At 45.9% G+C, this 24,723-nt stretch overlaps 1 protein-coding gene across 21 annotated transcripts in view; it reads right to left on the bottom strand.

Moving 5' to 3' along the window:
• Positions 1–24,723, bottom strand: part of camk2g2 (calcium/calmodulin-dependent protein kinase (CaM kinase) II gamma 2) — a 159,388-nt gene that overhangs the window by 63,536 nt on the left and 71,129 nt on the right. For all 21 annotated transcript variants that reach the window (XM_037781500.1, XM_037781480.1, XM_037781484.1 and 18 more), the window contains exons 5-6: positions 22,744–22,809; positions 13,912–13,984 (exon numbers count right to left, since the gene is read on the bottom strand). In XM_037781500.1, coding sequence (XP_037637428.1) covers positions 13,912–13,984; positions 22,744–22,809 — 139 coding nt within the window. The remainder of the gene's footprint in view (positions 1–13,911; positions 13,985–22,743; positions 22,810–24,723) is intronic.

Raw genomic sequence — 24,723 nt, 5'->3', positions numbered from 1 at the left:
GTCATGTCAGTTAGCTCGGTCGGTAGAGCAGGAGTCTCATATTGGCATAATCGCAGGTTCAAGTTCCACTATAAGCATTTTCATCACTGATTTTGTTTTGTATTGTATTTTCATGATTGTAATTCATCCCACGTCCTATGTTTATTTATTATTTTTCTGTAAACTAACTAAACTAAAAACTAAAAATGAATAGTCAGTATGGAGTACCAGGGCCACGAATGTCTTTGAGACTAACAGGACTACAAAAGCAAACACTTTGTCCACGGCCCGGCGGCGAGGTCCGGGCGGGGGGCTAGCCACCCGAGCCCCGAGCCTTTCCAAGCTGACCGACCGCCTCGGATGAAATGCGCCCGGCTGGGGCCAGCCTGCGCCGGGCAGAGGAGAGAGGAGATCCGCGAGGGGATCCTTCCACACAGAGCGGCCGTCCCCAACCCGCCGAGTTGAATATCCCGGGAGACTGTGTGACGGGGGCCGTTACCGGCCTCACACCGTCCAAGGGCTGAGCCTTGATCAAAAGGACTTACAGGCCTGATTTCCCCAATCCGCCCGTCGGACGGTGATTCGGCGCTGGGCTCTTCCCTCTTTGCTCGCCGCTACTGAGGAATCCTGACAGGCTGCCCCTTCCCCGCTTGTGGGTGTCGTTTCAGCCATGGATGTATTAACGGAGGTTTCAGATTTCAGCGCCTTCAGCGGACACGCCCCCAGCATCTCAGAGCAGAGAATACTAATGACTTTTCCATGATTTTGAAAGTGTCATGTTCTGGCGGTGCCAGCCTCTTATTATTTACTTTTGTGATTTTGGATTTGGTGTTTTTGTATATATTTCTGGTGTTTCCTGTTTTATTTTGGTAGTTCACTTCCTCCTGTGTCTTGTCTGGTTTTACTTCCCTCCTTTGTTTGTTTTCCCGCCTTTTGTTGATTGTCTGCCCCGCCCTGATTTGTTTCACCTGTGTGTAATCTTGTCTGTTACTTAAGCCTGTGTGTTTCCCCTCTGTCCTTGTCGGTTCGTCTTGTCTCCCCAGTCCCGTCTACCTTGTCCTCCGTGTTCATTGTTTCCTCCAGCTCTGGTCTTAGTGTTCCTCCTGCCCGTGTTCTCGTATCCTCTGGTTTGTAGTTTTGTTTTGTTCTCAGTTTGGTTTTGGTATGTTTTCTTTGTACTTTGTTCCCCTCCTTGTTTTGTGTTTTTTTGGATTTTGTCAGCTTTATTAAAGCTCGCTTTTATTTAAAAACTTCCGTTCCTGCTTGTTACTCTGCGATTGGGTCATCTTGATAAACACACCACGAAAGAACGAACCGACCAGTAAAATGGACCCAGCAGAGCTGCAAATGTTTTTTTTGAAAGTTTGTAATTTTGAAAGGACTGTGGAAAGACTCTTTTCTGCTGATTCTGATGCTTGGAGTCCATCTTGGAACAGCTTGCTGTGCAGAGGCTATATTTTAAGGAGAAGCCATGGGTGAGCCATTTTGTGCTCCACTTAGACATTGTTACAAAGAGACTGAACCAGTTCATGCACACCCATCAGCTCTCTCTGCCTACAAATCACCATTCTCAACTACAGACTGTTAACATTGGCTTCCTGACCTTCCAGCCCATGCCCCAGCAGTCAGCTAGCTCTAAGCTAGCATCAGCCCCAGATCTGTTCTTAGGAACCCGCCTTGCCCTGGGAGGCCCACTAAGTTTCCAGTCTAATCCTCGCCATGCTAGCATCCAGGACACTAGCTTCAAGCCGGATGCCATGCTAGGGGTTGGATCTCCCAGAAGGAAGCGTGGGTCTCAGAGGCGGCGTCCTCCTAAGTTTCTCAGTGTTCAACCCGAATTCAAGCCTACTCCTGTGTCGGCGGTCCGGCCGACCTCTGCTCCAAGTGTCCTGTCGGCGGTCCGGTCGACCTCTGCTCCAAGCGTCCTGTCGGAGGTCCGGTCGACCTCTGCTCCGAGCGTCCTGTCGGAGGTCCGGTCGACCTCTGCTCCAAGCGTCCTGTCGGAGGTCCAGCCGACCTCTACTCCAAGCGTCCTGGCGGAGGTCCGGTCGACCTCTGCTCTAAGCGTCCTGTCGGAGGTCCGGTCGACCTCTGCTCCAAGCTTCCTGTCGGAGGTCCGGTCGACCTCTGCTTCAAGCGTCCTGTCGGAGGTGCGGTCGACCTCTGCTCCAAGCGTTCTGTCGGCGGTCCGGCCGACTCCTGTTCCACGTGTCCTGTCGGCGGTCCTGTCGACGGTCCTGTCGACTCCTGTTCCACGTGTCCTGTCGGCGGTCCGGCCGACTCCTGTTCCACGTGTCCTGTCGGCGGTCCGGCCGACTCCTGTTCCAGGTGTCCTGTCGGCGGTTCGGCCGACTCCTGTTCCACGTGTCCTGTCGGCGGCCCGGCCGACTCCTGTTCCACGTGTCCTGTCGGCGGTCCGGCCGACTCCTGCTCCACGTGTCCTGTCGGCGGTCCGGCCGACTCCTGTTCCACATGTCCTGTCGGCGGTCCGGCCGACTCCTGTTCCACGTGTCCTGTCGGCGGTTCGGCCGACTCCTGCTCCACGTGTCCTGTCGGCGGTCCGGCCGACTCCTGCTCCACGTGTCCTGTCGGCTGTCCGGCCGACTCCTGCTCCACGTGTCCTGTCGACGGTCCGGCCGACTCCTGTTCCAGGTGTCCTGTCGGCGGTCCGGCCGACTCCTGCTCCACGTGTCCTGTCGGCGGTCCGGCCGACTCCTGTTCCAAGTGTCCTGTCGGCGGTCCGGCCGACTCCTGTTTCCAAGTGTCCTGTCGGCGGTCCGGCCGACTCCCTGTTCCAAGTGTCCTGTCGGCGGTCCGGCCGACTCCTGTTCAAAGTGTCCTGTCGGCGGTTCGGCCGACTCCTGTTCCAGGTGTCCTGTCGGGGGTCTGGTCGACCTCCGTTTCGGTTGGGCCGCAACCGCCACCTGCTGCTCCGGTTGGGACGCAACCGCCAACTGCTGTTCCGATTGGGTCGCAGGCCGTCACCTGCTGTTCCGGTTGGGCCGCAACCTTCACCTGCTGTTCCGGTTGGGTCGCAACCGTCACCTGCTGTTCCGGTTGGGTCGCAACCTCCACCTGCTGTTCCGGTTGGGTCGCAACCGCCACCTGCTGTTCCGGTTGGGTCGCAACCGTCACCTGCTGTTCCGGTTGGGTCGCAACCGCCACCTCCTGCTCCGTCCGGTTCGCCGGTTGGGCCGCAACCGTCACCTCCTGTTTCGCCTGGGTTTCAGCCCAAAAACCTTGTTCCTGTGTCTGCTGGGCCACAGTTCCAAGACCCCGAGTTCCCTGGCTCTAACTCTGCCTTGCCCCCGGGCCGTCCGCCCGAGTTTCCCGGCTTTGACTCTGCCTTGCCCCCGGGTCGTCCGCCTGAGTTCCCAGACTCTGTCCCGGTTCTGCCCCCGGGTCATCCACCGGAGTTTCCCGGCTCTGACTCTGCCTTGCCCCCGGGTCATCCGCCGGAGTTTCCCGGATCTGACTCTGCCCTGCCCCCGGGCCGTCCGCCCGAGTTCCCAGACTCTGTCCCGGTTCTGCCCCCGGGTCATCCACCGGAGTTTCCCGGCTCTGTCTCTGCCCTGCCCTCAGGCCGTCCGCCCGAATTCCCTGACTCTGTCCCGGTTTTGCCCTCGGGCCGTCCGCCTGAGATAATCGGTGCCCACTGTTCCTGGAGTCCCTCCTCCGGACCCCACTCCGCCCACCCGGTTCTGTTTGTGGAACGTCTGGGATCCGTCCCTTGAGGGGGAGGCTATGTCATGTTCTGGCGGTGCCAGCCTCTTATTATTTACTTTTGTGATTTTGGATTTGGTGTTTTTGTATATATTTCTGGTGTTTCCTGTTTTATTTTGGTAGTTCACTCCTCCTGTGTCTTGTCTGGTTTTACTTCCCTCCTTTGTTTGTTTTCCCGCCTTTTGTTGATTGTCTGCCCCGCCCTGATTTGTTTCACTTGTGTGTAATCTTGTCTGTTACTTAAGCCTGTGTGTTTCCCCTCTGTCCTTGTCGGTTCGTCTTGTCTCCCCAGTCCCGTCTACCTTGTCCTCCGTGTTCATTGTTTCCTCCAGCTCTGGTCTTAGTGTTCCTCCTGCCCGTGTTCTCGTATCCTCTGGTTTGTAGTTTTGTTTTGTTCTCAGTTTGGTTTTGGTATGTTTTCTTTGTACTTTGTTCCCCTCCTTGTTTTGTGTTTTTTTGGATTTTGTCAGCTTTAAATAAAGCTCGCTTTTATTTAAAAACTTCCGTTCCTGCTTGTTACTCTGCGTTTGGGTCAACGTTGTAAACAGATCACGACAGAAAGCTAATTTTATATTCTTGGCGATTTTTTTAATCATTCAAATTTGGCTGGGTGATTAGTAACACATTTTTCTGTGGTGTGACAACCCAGAATGCATATTTATTTTTGCTTTACACAGACTTTAATGGTTTGTAGGAGTGGCATTTATCAATGCACAAGACGCGCAACAGAAGTAATCTTGGCCAGTCCTACTGTAAGCCACAGAACAGCCATTGCAAATAAATAGAACATTTTCCAAAGATGTAATCCACCAAATCACACTTCAGGATATTCTCTTAGGAATTATTAAATCCGGAGTGACAAAAAAACTGATTTATTAAAAACAGCGTGTTCAAAAGTAGCCGACTAGGCCGCTGCAGAAGTAAAGAAGATATCGGCCAATTCGGTCTACCTCTATTTTAATCTCAGTGTAATTTCTACTTAAATAAAGGTTAGATATATTTTCAATATTCTTTTGTCAATTAGTTTGTCTATAAAATGTCAAGCATACAGACAAATGCCCATCACAAGTTTCATATTTTTTTTTCAGGCCAACAGTCAAACCCCCCCAAAGGTCTTCAGTCTATGAAATGAAGTCATTAATGAGAACAAGTAGTTTTGCATAGCAAAATAAGTTTTAGCACAGAGCAAAAAGAACCAAAAAAAACAACAACAACATTTTGGACACGTTAAGGGCAAAAGAGATAGCCATGTACCGTCCTTCAGGAAATGTTCCATCTGTATGCATGAGTGGATGAGCTGCAGGAGCTCCATGACATCTACAGTAGTAATGAGGCATGATTTGGTCAAACAGGCCACAAAGGCTTCGCCCAAATGAAAGACCTTCTCAGTCAGCTGTCACTGAATTCAACAGAGCCTTTTGGACACTGTCCCTCTGATCACACACTCAAAAAGTCAGGACTTGGCAAAGAAAAGGACACATTAACTGTGATTTAGTTGTCTTAACTGCTTCCTCACTTTCCTCATTTGCATTTCTTTACATCATAGTTCCTGTCACTTAAAGCAGCAGGAGGCAGAATATTATTTTCATCATTGGGCAAAAATCCCATAACCTTTCAGCATATTGTAATTCAAGTGTTTTGAGAGAAAACTAGACTTCTGCACCTCCTCATGGCTCTGTTTTCAGGCTTTAGAACATCTAGCCTGTGACGGGAGACTTTGACCAATCACAGGTCATTTCAGAGAGAAAGCGTTTCTATTGGCTGTTCATTCAACGAAGGCAGCTGTCAATCACTCGCAAACTCTGATCAAATGGTGAAACTAGGCAGCACTGATCAAATATGAATTCATATTCTGATACTGTAATGCCTATTTGTTTTCAGAAACATCTTGTAGTGTACTGTTTAACTGTAAAATGAGAAAGTGTGCTCCGGCTGGTGGGCGGTGCTTGGTATTTCCTGAACTGATCTCAACATGGCTGCTGGATCACAATTTTTCTCAGAATATTGATTCATATTTGTTCAGCGCTGTGTAGTTTGACTGTTTGATCGGAGTTTGTGAGTGATTGACAGCTGCTCAGAGATGGCAAGGCTCCAGCTCGGCTCTGATTGGATGTTTTCCTCCAGTCTGTGAACTCTTGTAGATGCCATTAGGAGCACCGGAGGACACAGAGGCACCTGATTTTTTTTTTCTTCAGACTATCTGTCTCATGCACTACTGTCAGGATATAGGGACAGTTTTAAAAAGATAACTTTTTTGATCATATTTTCTCCAACCTGCCTACTGCTGCTTCAAAGCTAGGGTTGGTAATCTTGAGAAACTAGCAAATGAGTTAACTAGCAGCACCAGCTCCAAAGGTCCCTAAATCTAGCGAGAAAGTAGCCAAGTCGGCAACACCGACAGTCCGTCCCTTCAGGCCTACCTCCAAAGACACTGCCCCCATATTATCATAATGAACGTGAACAATGAACATGGCTGTTGTCAGTACTCACAGCTGTCAAACTTGCAGCTTGTGGAAGACTCTGGTGATACGCAATGTGTGCACGGGCAGAGTGCGATCAGGTAGATAGACCAGCAGGTAGCCCGTCCAATCATTTAATTTGGGCCAAATTAACTGATTGGTCAGTTTATTACAGTCCTGCGACAGCCACAGATACCAGATTTTTCTCTTTTTTGTCAGAGCATTTGATTTATTGATTTACTGTTGCGATGTAATGAGAATTTCAACAAATATAACAAAAAGTGTATTTGAAGAAGATTACCAACCCTAGCTTTAAGGAGGAGATGAGAGGAAGATGAAAGGTGTCAGATCAAGTGTAATTTGACACAAGGTCAGCTACTGCTTCAAGCTGCACAGCTGTTTTACATGTACATGTTTTAGGTTTTTCTTCATCATATAGGGTTGACCTGTTTATTTCTTTGCACGGTGGCTCAATGGTTAGCACTGTGGCCTCACAGCAAGGTGGTCCTGGGTCTGATACCAACAGTCATTTATGCTTTCTGTCCACTTTGTTTTCCCTGGCATAGTTGCAATGTCCACCCTAAAGGCCCAGACACACCAAACCCACATCAAAGAAATAGCAGCAGCGAAGGCCGACTGTTGCGTCGCCTCACGTCTCCTTCGTCTTGGCCGTCAAGTTGCATTTGAACACATGCACTAAAAAAACTACAGCCGACGGTCAGTTAGCACGTACGTTCTGCACCTGTGTTTAAGATGAACAGCCAACTTCTCTCACCAACGAGCTCCGCCGCTGATTCAACATGCTGAACCGGACGAAGCACCTCCGATACGGGCAGACTAGAGCCGACAGTGCTGGACACACCGTAAAAACTAGGCTGACAGACGCTCACCGACGGCTCCAAAGTGTCCGACGGCCGACCGTCAGCTTGGTGTGTCGGGGCCTTTAACCTTACGCACTGCACCCCCACTTTAAATGACATGTCATGCATCAACACTTATAATAAAGGGCGACAAATGTTGTTTGAGGGAAATCCTTTTCTGTCAAGGTGCCTTCTGCTTTGTGATTGCTGCTCTTGAAAGCTCTTTTGGCTTTTGTGTTTTTATGTTTTTGGATTTTGCTTGCCATCATTTTCAGCATTACAAATCTGGAGATGGTCTGGCTCGCACTAAGACCGGCTCTTAGCCAGGTGTAAATGCAAGCTGAACAGTGTGACCTCGTTGTTGAGAAAAGAAATCCGCTGAACAAGCTGAAAGGTCACCTAACTCCGCCTCCTCTCAAGGTCATGAGATGACCCCTTCCTCGGTTCAGAAATAGATAAAAGGAAAAACCACACAAGAGCTTAGGCTCGGGAGACTATGGAGGGACGATGTGCAAGACGAGGGTCATATGACCGACTATTGTGGCCGAGCTAGTACTCGTAAGCTTCAGCTCTGGTAATAATTACTTCTTAGTAGGGCTGTCAATCCATTCAAATATGTAATCGGGATTAATAACATGACTGTCCATAGTTAATCACACATTATTCACACGTTTTTTTATCTGTTCATATTTATTATTGGAAGTTATTAAAAACACAAAACAATAAGGAATATTGTCCAGAAACCTTCACAGGTACTGCATTTAGCATTAAAAAATATATATTAAAATCATACATGGCAAACTGCAGCCCAACAGTCAACAACAGCTGTCAGTGTACTGTCTTGAATGTGACTTGCTCAAACTGCATGTGATTATCAAATCTATTATCTATTATTAAACTGGGCATGTCTGTAAAGGGGTCAGAGGTCAAGGGACCCCTTTGAAAATGGTCATGACAGTTTTTCTCTCGCCAAAATTTTGCGTAATTTGGAGCATTATTTAACCTCCTACGCGACAAGCTAGTATGTTAGTACATGGTTGGTACTGATGAATTCCTCAGGTTTTCTAGTTTCATATGAGCCACTCTAATATTAAAACTGAGCCCGTTACAACCTCCGACAGACAAAGTAGCTACCGGGTTTGCCATTGGATTTTTGAGATGGTAATTAAAAAGTTGAGTTAATGTGTTAAAGAAATGACTGGTGTTAAAAGGAATCTGCGTTACGTGTTATTATTGCCTTAACTTTAACAGCCCTACTTCTCACAGTATCAGTAATGTTAGTCCAGAGAGCAGGGCAACAGAAAAGTAGCCTATGGATGCCTTTGGCTGTCGCCTCAGCATGTCTTGAGTATCCTGCATTGTTTCTCTAGACCTTTGACCTTGGACCAGAATCAAGATAGCATAATGGTATGTGTCCACAGGGGCGTTTTTTATAGCGAGGACACACGTTGCTTCCCATCATTGGACGCTTGGTGGGCTGTCACTAGAAACAAGGCAATAGGCTCCTGATTGGATGAACGCTTTCCCTCCGTGGGCTGCTGCTCCCAGCTTTCAAACCGGAAACAGTATGGAGGCTTGTTTGGAAACTTTCTTCTCCTATTTCACGACAATAGTTCACCGAAATGTGTTTCTGAGAACATTTGAGGCGAGAAATAATCCATGCAGTTGATGAATCTGTCTTTATTTTGGAACAACAACGTTTATTTTAAAAGATCCTCGTGAGTTTCGAGAGGCAGCGAGTTGCGTCGGACGCCCGTGATTCGTATAAAGTAGACTAGCCCTCAACTTTACGCAAATAAGGTGCGGGCGGCGTGACACTCCGTTTCTCGAATCGTGCCGCCACGCTACCAGAATGCATTGCAAGGCGCTAACATAGGCAATGAATGGGAAGCGTGGAAAGGACGGAGCCTGTGGACACGTACCATAACTCTCCAGGTGAACATACCAGGTGTAAATGGGGTCTATACAGAAAATGTATGTTTTTCTTGACCAATGTGGTGGCCCTATCTTCTGGAGTACAAGACCCAACTGGCAGGCCTGATGTGTGTGTGTTGTGTGTGTGTGTGTGTGTGTTGTGTGTGTGTTGTGTGTGTTTGGAGGGCAAAAGTCTTTGCAGTGGTTAGCCGTCCTCATCGACTCAAATGCTGATGGATTGACTGATGTCTGACACTGGTTTTATGCTCATAGTCGGTTTCTTCTCATCTGTCAGTCTCTCTCTCTCCATCTAGTGTATCTATGTATCCATCCCTCCCACCTACCATCCCTCCCCTCTATCGGGCAGATCTGAAACAATAGAAAGAGAGAGAGAGAGAGAGAGAAAGGGGGAACTGCACAGGGACAGATAGCTGGACTGAAAGCAACAGAAGAAAAGAGAGAGAGACAGATAGAGACAGATAGATGGGAGGTGGCATAATGAGTCCCTACGCTGGCGCTGCAGACCTCACCCTACAGTTACCATGGCAACTCAGCCTTCCACCAGCCAACAGCACTCAACTCTTTCTCTCTAATTCTTGTTTTCCCTTCAGCGAGTGGCACTTGGGGGCAGCAGAACAACCTGTAAACACAACACTGACATTCAATTATTTAAGTTGCAGTGGCTAACAAACAGTCAGCAAATAGTTGCCTATTTACACACCCAGCAGATACGGAGCAACATTAGCATTCATGATGAGTTGTGTTCTGGCCACCTGAGGAACCTACGTCCAGTGTTCACTCTACTTTTAGCTTTGGTTTGCAAAATGCTCTGCTATGTTCACCAGCTAATCGTTAACGTTGTCTGTCATTTGGTGCTGGGCGGGTAGTGTACAGTGGATTTATAAGAACTTTTTTGCTTAAAACAGCTGCCTGCTGCTGCTGGAAACCAGGTTGGGTGAGACACACAACAGAGTTTACCAGTTATTACAAATTAAAAATTGTAAAAATGTTCTTATTCCACTCAGGCGTCCTGAGTGATCGGATCACAAGTGGACAACTTTCAGTATGTCTGTTCACATCTGGCATTAGAATGCGTCTCCACATGCATCTGGAGTGGCCACTTGTGATCTGATCTCACTTCCCTGCTCTATATGCAAATAAACACGTAGTAAACACACGGCTAATACAGCAGACGCTGTGACGTAATATTACAGGAATGTCAGTAGTAATATCCTACATCTTCGTGAATTCTGGTACATTTTATTGACATCAAATAAAAGGTTATTGTACCGGCGGTCCCCAAAGATCTCCATACCGCCGGCACCGAGCCGGGGATGTGAGCGAGCGAGCAGGTGGGAGGGCTGGTGTCAGACACACACATCACCGACAGTATGATAATAATGCACTTTGCGTGCCTAGTCTGATAATCTGTAGATATGTAGCATATAAACAAGATATATTTTAATAAAATATAGTTGTACCGACTGGGGATGAGTTGCGATTTTCGATTTTTTTAATAGTCGTTATTTATAAAAGAAATCGAATAATTAATGCAGGATTCTGTGTGTGTTGGAGGAATGCACTGGAATGCACATCCCTAGTACCGACAGAATACAGTAGAGCAGAGAGGCCGTTTCCATGCTGCGAGGCAGACAAGTGCTTGCGTCTGCCTGTTTATTCACCTGAAGAGCATAGAGACCCGCGGATCCCAGCGGGACGTTAGTAGAGTAGGCGGTCCTTAATGTGGCCAGGACACATTCACTACACACTGCTAAAAGAATGTGGCCATATGCGGCCCAGACCACCTCTGAATGTGGTCTGAGAGGTTGGATCTCAACGCGTCCCCAATGTGTCTAGAGCGCATTCACATCTGTACTTAAAGCTGTCCACTTGTGATCGGATCACCCAGGATGCATGACGCATATCCCTGCTCACTGCTTGATCCGTGCTAAAGTAGGGCCAATGGTTTTGCCCTTTTGGAAAAATTTCAACGATTTTGGGCACCCTGGACTTCTAACCCCCAAAAGACACAACTACACCACACTGTCAACCATCATACCAATTTAAAGTTCCTAAGTTAAATAGTTTTTGAGTTCTACTCCGGAAACGAAATGGAAGTTGAAAAGAATCACAGGTTTTGGGCAAAAATTTCACAAATGTTGGGCACCCTGAACTTCTAACCCCCAAAAGGCACAACTACACCACACTGTCAACCATCATACCAAATTTGAAGTTCCTAAGATAAACAGTTTTTGAGTTCTGCTCTGGAAACTAAAGTGTGACACACGAACGGACGGAAGGACAGACGGATGGACGGAAGGATGGAAGGACTGACAGAGGGACGGACGAACGCACAGAAGGACGGACGAACGAACAGAAGGACGGACGAACGAACAGAAGGACGGACGAACGAACAGAAGGACGGACTCGCGGAGCGCTATATAACCCCGACTACGTTGTCGGGGGGTATAATAATGCACTTACTGTAAGTCGCTTAGGGCAAAAAACAGTTGCCAAATGCATGCAATGTAATGTAATGCAATATTTAAACTGAGTAAAAGCTTAATTACATCAGATGGAAATATTCCAGATCTTCTGTATTATTTTAGACCCTTTTCCCCCCAAATTTGACGTATTTGATATTTTTGGAAACTTTGGAATCTTTAATAGAATTTAAAATACATTTCAGCGAGTCTGAACAATATTTGGCTGCTCAGAATGATGCTGCAAGATGCAGTTTGAATTAGGGCCGTCAACACGGCACGATAATAACACATTAACGCAATTTCATTTTAACGCCACTAATTTCTTTAACGCAACCTGCGATTTTAGGTTGTAGGATGTCATACTAGCTTGTCGCGAAGGAGGCTAAATAACGCTCCAAGCTTATGCAAAATTTGGCGAGGAAAAACTGTCATGGCCATTTTCAAAGGGGTCCCTTGACCTCTGACCTCCAGATGTGAATGTGAATGGGTTCTATGGGTACCCACGAGTCTCCCCTTTACAGACATACCCACTTTATGATAATCACATGCAGTTTGGGGCAAGTCATAGTCAAGTCAGCACACTGACACACTGACAGCTGTTGTTGCCTGTTGGGCTGCAGTTTGCCATGTTATGATCTGAGCATATTGTTTTATGCTAACTGCAGTACCTGTGAGGGTTTCTGGACAATATCTGTCATTGTTTTGTGTTGTTAATTGATTTCCAATAATAAATATAAATTATATACATTCATTTGCATAAAGCAGCATAATCATCCACTCTCATGTTGATAAGAGGATTAAATACTTGACAAATCTCCCTTTAAGTTACATTTCGAACAGATACAAAATGTGCGATTAAAGGGACTGTTTCTTACACATATAAATCAATGTGGGTCGGTGTCCCATGCGTGCTCGCGTATGGCTACGATGTTCAGACTCAGGCTCCAACACAAACTAGACGGAAGCACCAAAACCTCTTGGTTGTATCTTAGTGAAGCCCGTCTGTTAAACAGTGTTGACCGCGGTTGGAGGACGCGGGGGGAGACCGTATCTTTGGTCTCCAGGGCCGGAGTCTCTGCTGTACTCTGCTCCTCTGCCTGCTTGCCTTCAGAGAAACGTTATCGTCTCCGACCAAAACTCTCTGGCGTCTCCCCTGTTCCCTCCGGCCGCGGTCGGGAGGCTGAGGCAGGAAAAGCCAACACTAGGATCAGCATTGATTCATGGAGAGACCTTCGTCTGGTCAGCTAACATTACTGCCAAGCAGCTGAAATATAGAGTGATATTGTGCTTTTAGCTGACTGATGCTCGTTCATGTCTATGTAGAGCGAGCACAAGCGCGAGCAACAGGACGCTGACTTTCGTTGACTTAACGGCCACAGGTGTCGCTGTTAACAAGACATTTCTGATTCTTACAAACAGTCCCTTTAACTGTGATTAAATATTTTAATCAATAGACAGCCCTAAATGTAATGTAATGTAATGTAATATTTAAGCTGAGTAAAGCTTCATTCCATCAAGTGGAAATATTCCACATCTCCTGCATCATTTTAGACCCTTTTTTATTTTAGGAAACTTTGTAATCTCTACTAGAATGTTAAATACATTCGGGCGGGTCTGAACGATGTTTGGCTGCTCAGGCAAGAGACAAGAGAGTCGTACATTAACAATGAATGTTCCGGTAATTCCTTTCTGTCCTCTCTCCACATCATCTATCATCATTATTGTCTTTCTAAAACTCTTCCCTCTCCAAGATCATTTGATACTGAGATCCATATGCACACTAAAAGTCAATGAAACGCAATACGAGTCCATTCACGCCACTCGCACACTAAACCAGATTGTCCAATTTTGTGTGTTTACTTACCCTAGAGTAACGGCTTCATTTTGCTCTGTCACATAAAAGTAATAGAGCAGATTGTTAAGTAAAATATTAAAGTTTAGGACTGAACTGGCATAAAAAGAAATGTAGGGGCAATTATCCAGGTGTTTAAATCTCAGCTCCCTTCGCTGTCTTCATTCAGCACATCACTAGAATGAAAGCACACAGCTGAGGAGGTCAGAGGGCTGTTGGTTTCTGTTCGGGGCAAACAGTCTCGCTGCGAGGGGAAATCGTCACTGGCTGTCATCTCATCCACCGAACCGCTATTAATAGCAGCTGGTCTGCTTTCGTCACTCCTCAGCAGTGCAGGAGAGGGGGTGGGGGAGGGAAAGAAAGGAGAAGGAAGGAAAGGAGAGAGGAGGGGGTACAGATGTAGGGGAAGATGAGAATAGAGAAAGCAGGTAGAGAGAGGGATGGATGACGCTCATCTCTTAAGTTGTTCTTAACGTCACGCTCGCGCAGATGTCACGGCGTGACGTTAAGAACAACTTGCGTGTGCATGTGTGTGTTTCGACCTGTTGTGAATCAAATGTCTTTCATCTTCATTTAGAAGAGATTTGTGTACAATAACTAGAGAGTATTCACCGCTGGTATACAGTAGGATAACTCACCTTGAGGTCCCTGTGCACAATGTCATGCTGGTGGATGTGACTGACGCTCTCCAGGATCTGATTGATGCAGTGGCTGGAGGAGACAGAGAGGGATGGGAACAGAGGAGAGACACATCAGTCACTCCACAACAGCTGGATGACAATGGAGTGCAGACTGAGGGACAGGAAGATTTTTTATATTTGACTTCAGGACATCTCTATGACTACATACATGCTGAAAATCAATCATTCTTACTGTATTCTGTATTCATTTAGATCTTTTCCAAAATAAAAGCTTATTTACTATACTATCGCAATAATTAAAAATCACAATACATATCGAATCACCACCCAAGTATTGTGATAGTATGGAATCTGGAGATAGGTAAATGGTCCCAGTCTTAATATTGAACAGAGAAAGAGAGAGAGAGAGAACAGATGTGTAGATGTGATACAAAACTTTCTTTCATCATGAAGCCTAATGTTAGTGTCCACTCCTCAGGTGTTTCAGTGCAGTAACTAGACTGCAGACTACTACTACTACTACTACTACTAACAGTGACAAACAGAGTGAGAGCTGGCTCACATGAACGGGTCAAGCGCGGGGTTGAATGTTGCATTGGCAGGTCCGTGTTATATACAGTATGTCTGTATCATCACTGAGCTGCATTTTTATAAACTATGATATTCGGGTCGCTTCCTCTCCTTGCATTTCTCGCACTCAAGGAACTGGAGTTAGGCTACACCTTTTTTTTTTGTGCCGTGGTGGCGAAAATTGCGTAAGAGGATATTTTTTAGCAGTGTCGCTGCGCTGCTGTTGACTGCATATACAGTAGGGGAAACACTTGTAGAATCAGACAACGTTCTGTACAACTGATTCCAAATCAGCAACCAGGAACAACCAGTTTTCAATAGTGGAGCCCGAGACCAAGACAAGTCCGAATCCAACAAGGCACGAGTCCAAGACAATCCGAATCCAACAAGGCACGAGTCCAAGACAATCCGAATCCAACAAGGCACGAGTCCAAGACAATCCGAATCCAACAAGGCACGAGTCCAAGACAATCCGAATCCAACAAGGCACGAGTCCAAGTCAAGTCCGAATCCAACAAGGTTCTGCCGGCTCTATAAGAGCTGGGCTGAGGTGGCTTCCCCTCTTTTGTTCCTTTTTGCCAGCTCACCAGTTCAGTTAGTTTGGGGAAAACTTTAGGGTTTGTTTGTTTTTTTTACTTAACTTAGCTCTTTGGTTAATTATTGGTCACTTATTTCTGTGTTGCACTTAAATAAAAACCTGTATTTTAAAAAAAACAACTCTTGATTCGTGTGATTATGTTCGACCCTCGTCAACGAGCTTGAGGTTGTAACATAATTTGGGGGCTCGTCCTAACTAGTTGAAAACTTAATGGTTTTCAAGGTGGTTTTGTGACATCTAGTTTTGATGGCTTAGTGGCAGTAGGCCTGTGTTAATCTGGATGTTTGTGGTAACTTTGTGGACACAGTTTTGTCAGCTTTGTGGTCGACTTGTGGCTGTACTGTGGGTGTAGTAATTTGTGAGTTAAGAGTTGCATTTGTGTTGAGGCCGTTAGTGTGGCAGTGTTTTGTGCTGTAGGCCGAGTCGGGTTGATGCTGGGAAAATGGAGTTCAAGTTGGCTGAGTTTTATTGAGTTTCCTTCCCAGGATATGTTTGATCGGAGTACTAAGGGCAATCTGGTGTTAATTGCTGATCATTATGAAGTAGCTATTTCGAAGCAAGCTAAGAAGCAAACTATGAAGGCAGAGTTGTATGATGCCCTATTGCATAAAGATATTTTGCCCCAGTTACAGAGTACTCCAAAAGGACCAGAGCAGTTGAGACAGTCCATTGATGAGGCAATAAGACTTAAGGTGCTAGAAGTTGAGATGAAACATTTGGCTTTGAGAGAGAAAGAGTTGCACTACATGAATGGACTTGAAACTAAAAAGCTTGAACAGCAAACTACGATCCGCATGCGTGAGTTAGAGCTCAGTGTTACTTCTCCAGTTGCTGGTAGATCCACTGATTTTGATGTGAGTAAAAACATCCGCTTGGTTCCTCCTTTTAATGAGAAGGACGTTGATAAATATTTCATCTTGTTTGAGCGGGTGGCATCTACATTGAAGTGGCCGAAAGGGGTGTGGATGTTGTTGTTGCAATGTGTTTTGAGTGGTAAAGCGCAGTCAGTTTACTCATCACTTTCGGCAGAAGATAGTCTTGATTTTGACAAAGTAAAAGCTGCTGTGCTCGGAGGCATATGAGCTGGTACCGGAGGCGTACCATCAAAGGTTTCGTTGGCTGATAAGCAGGGGCATCAGACTTATGTTGAATTTGCTCGGGAAAAAGATGCTCTTTTTGATTGCATGTGTACGTCCAATAAGGTTGAAGATTTGCCCAGCTTAGACAGTTAGTGTTAATGGAGGACTTAAAAAACTGTCTCCCAGAGAGGGTGTCAACATATTTGAATGAGAAAAAGGTTTCAGACATTTTTAAGGCTGCTGTCTTAGTGGATGAATATGTTCTCACTCATAAGGCCGTTTTTGTGGATCGCCCTTTCAGTAATAAGCCTGTTGAGAGCCTAAATGGTACTGGGAGGGATAGTAGTAGAGGTATGGCTGTGGGGTCCTGAGTGTGGCAGAAGTGCTGGTCCCTCAGAGCTTGAGGTTAAGGCTGAGAAGGACGAGTTGAAGGGAAAAGATGAGGTGATGTGCTTCTACTGTAAGAAAAAGGGGCATATTGTGGCAAGTTGCCCTGTGTTAAAAAAACAAATGCAAAGCCAGCAGCTTTGGTAAATAAGTTTGTTAATACCTTAACTGAGATGTCTGAAGTGTCTGATGGAATGTCCAGCGATCTGGCAGATTTGGCTCCTTTCGTTATGGATGGCTTTGTGTCGTTGCCTGGTAACGTTCCTAAGGTCCCTGTGAAGATGCTGTGGGACATGGCTTTTATTCTTGTCTTTTATTTTGGAGGGAGTCCTGCCATTCAGTAATGATTCTGCTGTGGGTTGGGACATTCCCGTGGTAGGTTTTGGCATGAAGGACATAGGTGTGCCTTTGCATAAGATCTTGGTGGAGTCTGACCTTGTTTTCAGGTGAAGTAGCCTTGGGAGTACATCCTGGTTTCCCGATTAAGGGGGTTTCCTTTTTAATGGGGAATGATTTGGCAGGGGGAAAGGTGCTGGTTACTCCTGAAGTGACCCCGATCCCTGTAAGGCAGTCTCCTGATGAGCTCACTGAGAAGTTTCCCAAGGTTTTTGCAGCTTGTGCTGTTGCTTGGTCTCAGTGTAAACAGGACGAGGCTGAAGTTGATTGATTGACACTTTTTTTTGTGATCGTGATGATAATTCCTTGTTTTCTCCAAAAGCTGTTGAGAGTAAAGACGTGAGTGTGGAAAATGTTTCTGAGGTTGAGCATTTGTCCCTGACTCATGACCAGTTCATTGTTGTGCAAAAGAATGATGCTACTTTGTCTCCCTTGGTCGAAGCTGTGGTAGCTGGGGATAAAGTGGAATTTGTGTCATTTGGTTATTTTGTTAGGGACGGGTTGCTCATGCGTAAATGGACGCCACTGAGTTCGACTGCAGACAACTGGAGTGTTGTGACTCAGATTGTAGCTCCTGGTCCATACCGAAACGCAATTTTGAATCTGACTCATGACAATCCTCTTGCCGGTCATTTGGGGGTTAAGGAAACATACGACCGTATTTTGCAGCATTTCTTTTGGCAAAATGTGAAATAGGGATGTTACACGCTACTGTACAATCTAGTCATACATGTCAGGTAGTGGGGAAAACCAAATCAGACCATTCCTCCTGCTCCACTGTATCCGATTCCAGTAGTGTGTGAGCCATTTGAACATGTTTTGGTTGACTGTGTGGGTCCACTTCCTCGTACAAAGGCTGGTAATAAGTTTTTGGTGACGGTGATGTGTGCATCCACTCGATTCCCAGAGGTGTTTCCTGTGCGTAAGATCACAACTCCTTTTGTTGTAAAGGTTCTGACAAAATTATTTTAATTTTTTTGGCTTGCCAAAAGTTGTACAAACAGACCAGGGTTCAAACTTCGTCGCGTGTGTTTGCTCAGGTGCTAAAGCAGCTAAATATTAAACATTGTCATTCCAGCGCATATTACCCTGAGAGTCAGGGTGTGCTTGAGCGCTTTCACCAGACTTTAAAGACTATGTTGCGCAGGTATTGTCTGGAGTTTGAAAAGGACTGGGATGAGTGGGTTCACATGCAGATGTTTTCTATACGGAAGGTGGTCCAGGAATCCCTGGGGTTTAGTCCATCAGAGTTGGTTTTTGCTCATACTGTACGTGGTCCCTTGAAGCTTTTGAGTGAAAAGTGGTTGTGTGAAGGGCAAGAGCAAAACTTGCTGGACTATGTGAGTAGTTTCAGGTTCAAGCTCTACGTGCATGTGAGATAGCTAGGGATAATCTTGAGACTGCGCAGGCTAGAATGAAGACATGGTTTGATAAGCACGCCAAAAGCAGGGAGTTTCAGCCTGGTGACAAGGTGTTTGTGTTGCTGCCGATCCCTGGGTCTAGCTGCAGACTCGTTACAGTGATCCTTACTTGATCCAGGAAAAGGTTGGTGATCGGGATTATCTTGTAGCCACTCCAGATCGCCGTCGTAGAAATCGTCTCTGTCACATTAATATGTTTAAGCTTTACTATGATAGGGAGCAGGTGCAGCCATAGTCCAGTTCTGAGACAGGTGAGGGCGTTGTGTCCCCTGTGGTGCTGTCCGGTGCTGAAGCCACTGCACCGTGTGTTAGTCTTGTGACAGGAAGGGCTCGGAGGCGCTGTCTAGCGCTGAAGTTGTTTTTTTCTGTGGCCCTGACCAAGGGAAAGTTGTCAAACTCTGAGATCTTGAAAAATCTTCCCACTCGTTTGTCTCATCTTTCTGAGCCACAGTGCTCGGATTTGGTTGAGTTAATTGAGTCAAACAAATCAATGTTTGCTGATGTTCCTTCTCAGACCTCCTTGTTGGAGCACGATATTGATGTGGGGGATTTGCCGCCAATCAAACAGCATCCATATCGTGCAAATCCAGACAAATGTTGTCGTCTTAAGCAGCAGGTGGAGTATATGGTGCAGCATAATATTAGCCTAGTGTTAGTGCCTGGAGCTGCCCGTGCTTGCTTGCTTGCTGATAAAGCTAATGGTGAAGATCGCTTCTGTATAGACTTTCGAAAGTGAATGGTGTAACAAAACCCAACTGTTATCCTCTTCCCCGATTGGAAGATTGTGTGGATCGTGTTGGGGGTGCCAGATTTGTGACGAAGTTAGACTTGCTGAAAGGATATTGGCAGGTCCCTTTGACTGAGCGGGCAAAGGAGATCTCTGCTTTTGTTACACCTGATGACTTTCTGCAGTACACAGTTATGGCCTTCGGCATTTGTAACGTGCAACGTTTAATGAATGTTGTTCTGTCTGGTCTGTCATTTTGTGAAGCAAATCTTGATGATTTGGTTGTCTTCTCTGAGTCATGGTCTGAGCATATGGAGCATTTGCATGCAGTGTTTTGTCGTCTGAAGGAAGCAGGTTTGACGGTGACTTACCTAGGGAAGGTGGTGGGGGGAGGTCAAGTTCGTCCTGTGCGAGCAAAAGTAGAATGCATTGAAGCTTTCCCTGTTCCAACCAACCAACCGAACCGAACTTCGCCGTTATCTAGCCATGGTTGGCTATTATAGGGGCTTCTGCAAAAATGTATCCGCCGTAGCCTCGTCTTTAACTGATCTGCTGAGTCCAAAAGTGAGCTTTAGGTGGTCTGATACCTGCCAGTCGGCCTTTGAGCAGACAAAAAGTCTCTTGTTGAACGCACCCATTCGTGCGGCGCCCCGGTTTGATAAGCCCTTTAAGCTGGCTGTGGACGCGAGTGATACCGGCATTGGCGCTGTCCTTCTGCAAGAAGGTTCAGATGGAGTTGAGCATCCAATTTCTTATTTTTCTAAAAAACTCGATGTCCATCAGAAATGGTACTCAACCATGGAGAAGGAAGCGTTGGCGCTTGTCATGGCCCTTGAACATTTCGAGGTCTATGTTGGTTCGGTTAATGCTCCTGTAACTGTTTATACAGATCACAATCCGCTTGTTTTTCTGTGTAGGAACAAAAACGGACGTTTGATGAATTGGAGTTTGCGATTGCAGGCCTTTAATATGGAAGTCCGACAATCCGTGGCAGGGATAATGTTCTGGCTGACGCATTGTCGCGCCTGTAACCAGTTGTTCCGGAACAATGTGTGCTGTTGGGGTCTTGCAGTTTCACGGGATACATTGTTCAGTAACTTAGGGTGGGGGTGTTATGCTCCCCCTCCTTCTGATCATGCTGATCCTGTCTCATGCCTAATCTTGGTCTGTGTTTCTTCTCTCCAGGTGTGGCTGCTCTCTCTTGATTGGGAATCAATAAAGAGGGGGAGGGGATTTGGGATCACTCTCCCTTCCACTCTAGCCTGGCCTGGCCTGGCAGCAGAAGCAGCATAGTGACTTCATGTCGTTTTTTGTTGTTTCGTTCTTTATCTTTCGGTGAGTCCGCAGGTTTAGTTTTCGGTGTTTTGTTTCTGTTTGTCTGGGTTTAGTTTGGGGTTATGTTGTTCAGGGGTAGAGGGAAGCACCCGGTTCTGCCGGCTCTGTAAGAGCTGGGCTGAGGTGGCTTCCCCTCTTTCGTTCCTTTTTGCCGGCTCACCAGTTTAGTTAGTTTTCTGGGAAAACTTTAGGGGTTTGTTTGGTTTTTTTTACTTAACTTATCTCTTTGGTTAATTATTGTTCACTTATTTCTGTGTTGCACTTAAATACAAACCTGTATTTTTTTTTTAAAACTCTTGATTCGTGTGATTATGTTCGACCTCGTCAACGAGCTTTTCTCGGGTCGTAACAATATACAGTAGGGGAAACACTTGTAGAATCAGACAACGTTCTATACAACTGATTCCAAATCAGCAACCAGGAACAACCAGTTCTCAATAGTGGAGCACGAGACCAAGACAAGTCCGAATCCAACAAGGCACGAGTCCAAGACAAGTCCAAATCCAACAAGGCACGAGTCCAAGACAAGTCCGAATCCAACAAGGCACGAGACCAAGACAAGTCTGAATCCAACAAGGCAACAAGTACTACAGCCCTGCCCTGTAGTGCCCATCAGACTACCTTGCTGCTGTCCTCACTGGTGTTATAATCGTACATCCTCTCACATTTTCTCTCTAGCCCTGTCTCCAATACTCTTCACCTCATATCTCTCCCGCCGTTCCTTCTTCTTTCATTAAATTTTTTCCTGACTCAAATGGAGTCTTTGGTGTAGGATCACCTGTACATTTCAATATCAGATGAGAACTAATCCCAAACACATGTGCCCATCCTCTAAACAACCAAAAGTTAGAGCTTGATAGCCTTGACTAGGTTTTTGATCATTTTTACTGTGCAGTATATACAGTATGTCCTCATAACTATATCATCTGTTCAGCTGATCAGCTCTAACTGTTATGTGGCTTTAACTACCAGTGCAAGGTGAGACACTTAAACTGGCTGTACGTACATCTGATGGCTTAATAACACATGGTTTCATGCTACCATGACCGATCACAAGTGAGTGTTTTTGGTTTTCAAATGAAGTCTAGAAAAATGTACTCAAGGAGGATGTCGTCATGGTGTGTCGGAGGCGGGCAGAAGTGTTGGGTGCCCACGCTTCTGCTTTGTTCACCCATGTGCTTGATGTCCATTAGTGCAAAAAAAGAAAGTGTTCGAAGCTGACTTCTGCTGTTTAGTATGGATGTGAGGCTTGGCTTAAGGTGTCTCTAAAATCGAATGAGACCATGGACATGGCCGGGGTAAAAGCTTTGCCTTGAGTTTGACTTGTTAATTATAGGCAGGGCTTCCATCAGTACAGATTTTAAGTCCCTGACACACCAAGCCGACGGTCGGCTGTCGGACAGTTTAGCGTCGGTCGGACTAGTTTTTGCGTTGTGTCCCGCACCATCTGCTTTAGTCTGCCCGTGTCAGAGTTTTTTTGGCCGGAGCTAAGTGGTGAGTGAGAGTGGTGTGAAAAGGGTTGGCAAACGCTGCTTTGTTTCATGTACGTATCATAACAACGGCTTGTATATCCGCCGTCCTCGGTCTTCCTGTTTACCTTTTGAATTACGAATACAGACTACCGCTGCCTGCTGATGTGGAGAGTTATTTCCTCTCACGGACGCACAGAACGTTCGTGCTAACTAGCCGTCGGCTGTGGTCGACTTGTCGGCCAAGACACAGGCGACGATGAGGCCCTCATCGCCGCTAGCTCTGTGATGTCGGGTTGGTGTGTCTGGGCCTTAAGTAAGAGACAAATAGGCCAAAGTCCTCTGTAAGATGAAGCATCAGCTTGATATGCCAGAGATGCCTTTTATTAGCAATGTGAAAGCTCAGAAAAATCAACCTTGTTACATTGCTTTTTTGCTCATGACAAAAACAACAGAAAATGCTGCCGGCTTGTAAAGGCCTTTAGTCGGCATAGTCCAGACAGGTAATTTGCTGCAGTGCCAAAACCAAGAGCAGCTTCTGACAACAGGCTCAAAATAATGTTTCAAAACTTAGGACAGCTTTGTCATTATTTATTAATGGAATTAAATGTAAGAGCCCTGAGTCACATGGTCAAAAATAAACAACCCCAGAGAAGTGGCAGAAACTACAAGCATTGCTCCTTCTACTAAAGCACCAGTACATTAAAACACATTCACTTTGTGCTTTCATAACCCAACTTTGCTACTTTGGCAGCCACCAAAAACTTAATATGCAGGAAAACTGACTAGTGACACATAACATGCACTAGATAACATGTTCACATGTTAGCATGATGACATACTGTACCTGGCATCTGCCTCGCTGTAATACTCTCTAGCAACAATGTCCTCAAACAGCTCTCCTCCAGTGACGCTGTAGACAGACAGAACAGAGACATGGTTGTTTCTCTTTCCTTTTGGAGGAAGGATACTGATTTATGTTGATGTTAGTAGTTACACGTCTTCATAGATCCAACATGTTCTGTGTTAATATGTAACATGTGCTCTAACTTGTGCTGGAAGAGGCCACATGACTGCTTGCTGATAATACAAGCCTCTAAAAGACCTACATGTCTGGTTTATTCCTTCCTCAGATACTAAACGGATACACTGTATCATCACATGGTAATAAATCAGAGCTTGACCTGAAACATTTTTTAACCTGAACAATCATATGCTAAATTCTACCTAACACAATCCGATACTGTTAAATCACATTTCAATGGGTGAAACAACATATTATAAAGAGAAATGTGCAGGAAAGTGGCTATGACAGTTAAAAACATTTTATTTTAAGTAATTTATATGTTTTTTGTAAATACACACTGGAATAGAGTGCTACAGGAATGAGTCCTAAAACCCAGAAATGAGTCAGCATTTTAGCACTTCCTGTTCCCTCGTCTGGTTTTAAGTTAGATGCCTGAAATCAGGTCTGTGGTTAACACAAGCTGAAGAGATTTTTAAAAAAATGTTCTACAACATCTTAAAAAAAGCGATTGCTAACAAGTGTCTAAATGAGACGACTAAACGCCATCACGGCGACTCGTCCTCCTTTACAGCCTCGTTGTGTTTGTACTCACGTTCATGTGGACCGTGGTGTAGTTTGTTTATAGCCTAATGTTTGCTTTTCACTTCTGGTGATTGCATTCACACTTCAAAAATCATAAAGTGGTGTTCATTTGTGGAGATTATCTTGCTGAACAAAACATGTAAGTATCATAAACGTTTGTTCGTCACAGAGCTGAGTTTCTGCAATAATCCAAAACCTAATGGAACATTCCCATTGGCTTTTTGTGGAGGGAACCAGGGCGATGCTAAGTTCCCGGTTGGCCTACAGAAATACTTCATCCCTGGAGCACTCTATAGGGGAATATAAAACCTGATATTTAACACATGCTCTTGGTTTTCATGTGAGTCCTAACATTTCCATAACTGGATACAGTAAATGTTACACAAGTGGCAGAAATAGAGTACTATCACAAGAGAGAATGTGAAAAGACTTCAGGTTTTCCTCAGTTTTCTATGAAGCAACTCATAGTATGAAAAAGGAAGCTCCCATCATCTTTATATGGGATAAACATGGTGAGCAGCAAGGAGTGAAATTGAAATGCTGACGTAGCACAAGCACACACACTGTTGTCGGACGCTCGTTATCCTTACGCCGGGTGACAGAGTATCGTTACGCCGGGCAGACACACAACTGACAACCCTGCTAAACTAAACTAAATGATGTTGTGGAAACTTTTACTGGGAAAGTGGCTGCATGTCCGCGACACTACACGCAGCATTGTGGCTGCTACAGTAACTCTCCTGACGGTGAACTGGAGACAGTGAACGCAGCATCGTGGCTGATACAGTAACTCTCCTGACGGTGAACTGGAGACAGTGAACGCAGCATCGTGGCTGCTACACTAACTCTCCTGACGGTGAACTGGAGACAGTGAACGCAGCATCGTGGCTGCTACAGTAACTCTCCTGACGGTGAACTGGAAAACAGTGAACGCAGCATCGTGGCTGATACAGTAACTCTCCTGACGGTGAACTGGAGACAGTGAACGCAGCATCGTGGCTGCTACAGTAACTCTCCTGACGGTGAACTGGAGACAGTGAACGCAGCATCGTGGCTGCTACAGTAACTCTCCTGACGGTGAACTGGAGACAGTGAACGCAGCATCGTGGCTGCTACAGTAACTCTCCTGACGGTGAACTGGAGACAGTGAACGCAGCATCGTGGCTGCTACAGTAACTCTCCTGACGGTGAACTGGAGACAGTGAACGCAGCATCGTG

This window comes from Sebastes umbrosus, chromosome 10 (genome assembly GCF_015220745.1).
Source record: "Sebastes umbrosus isolate fSebUmb1 chromosome 10, fSebUmb1.pri, whole genome shotgun sequence".
Lineage (NCBI taxonomy): Eukaryota > Metazoa > Chordata > Actinopteri > Perciformes > Sebastidae > Sebastes > Sebastes umbrosus.
This window is presented reverse-complemented; position numbering and strand designations above follow the sequence as displayed.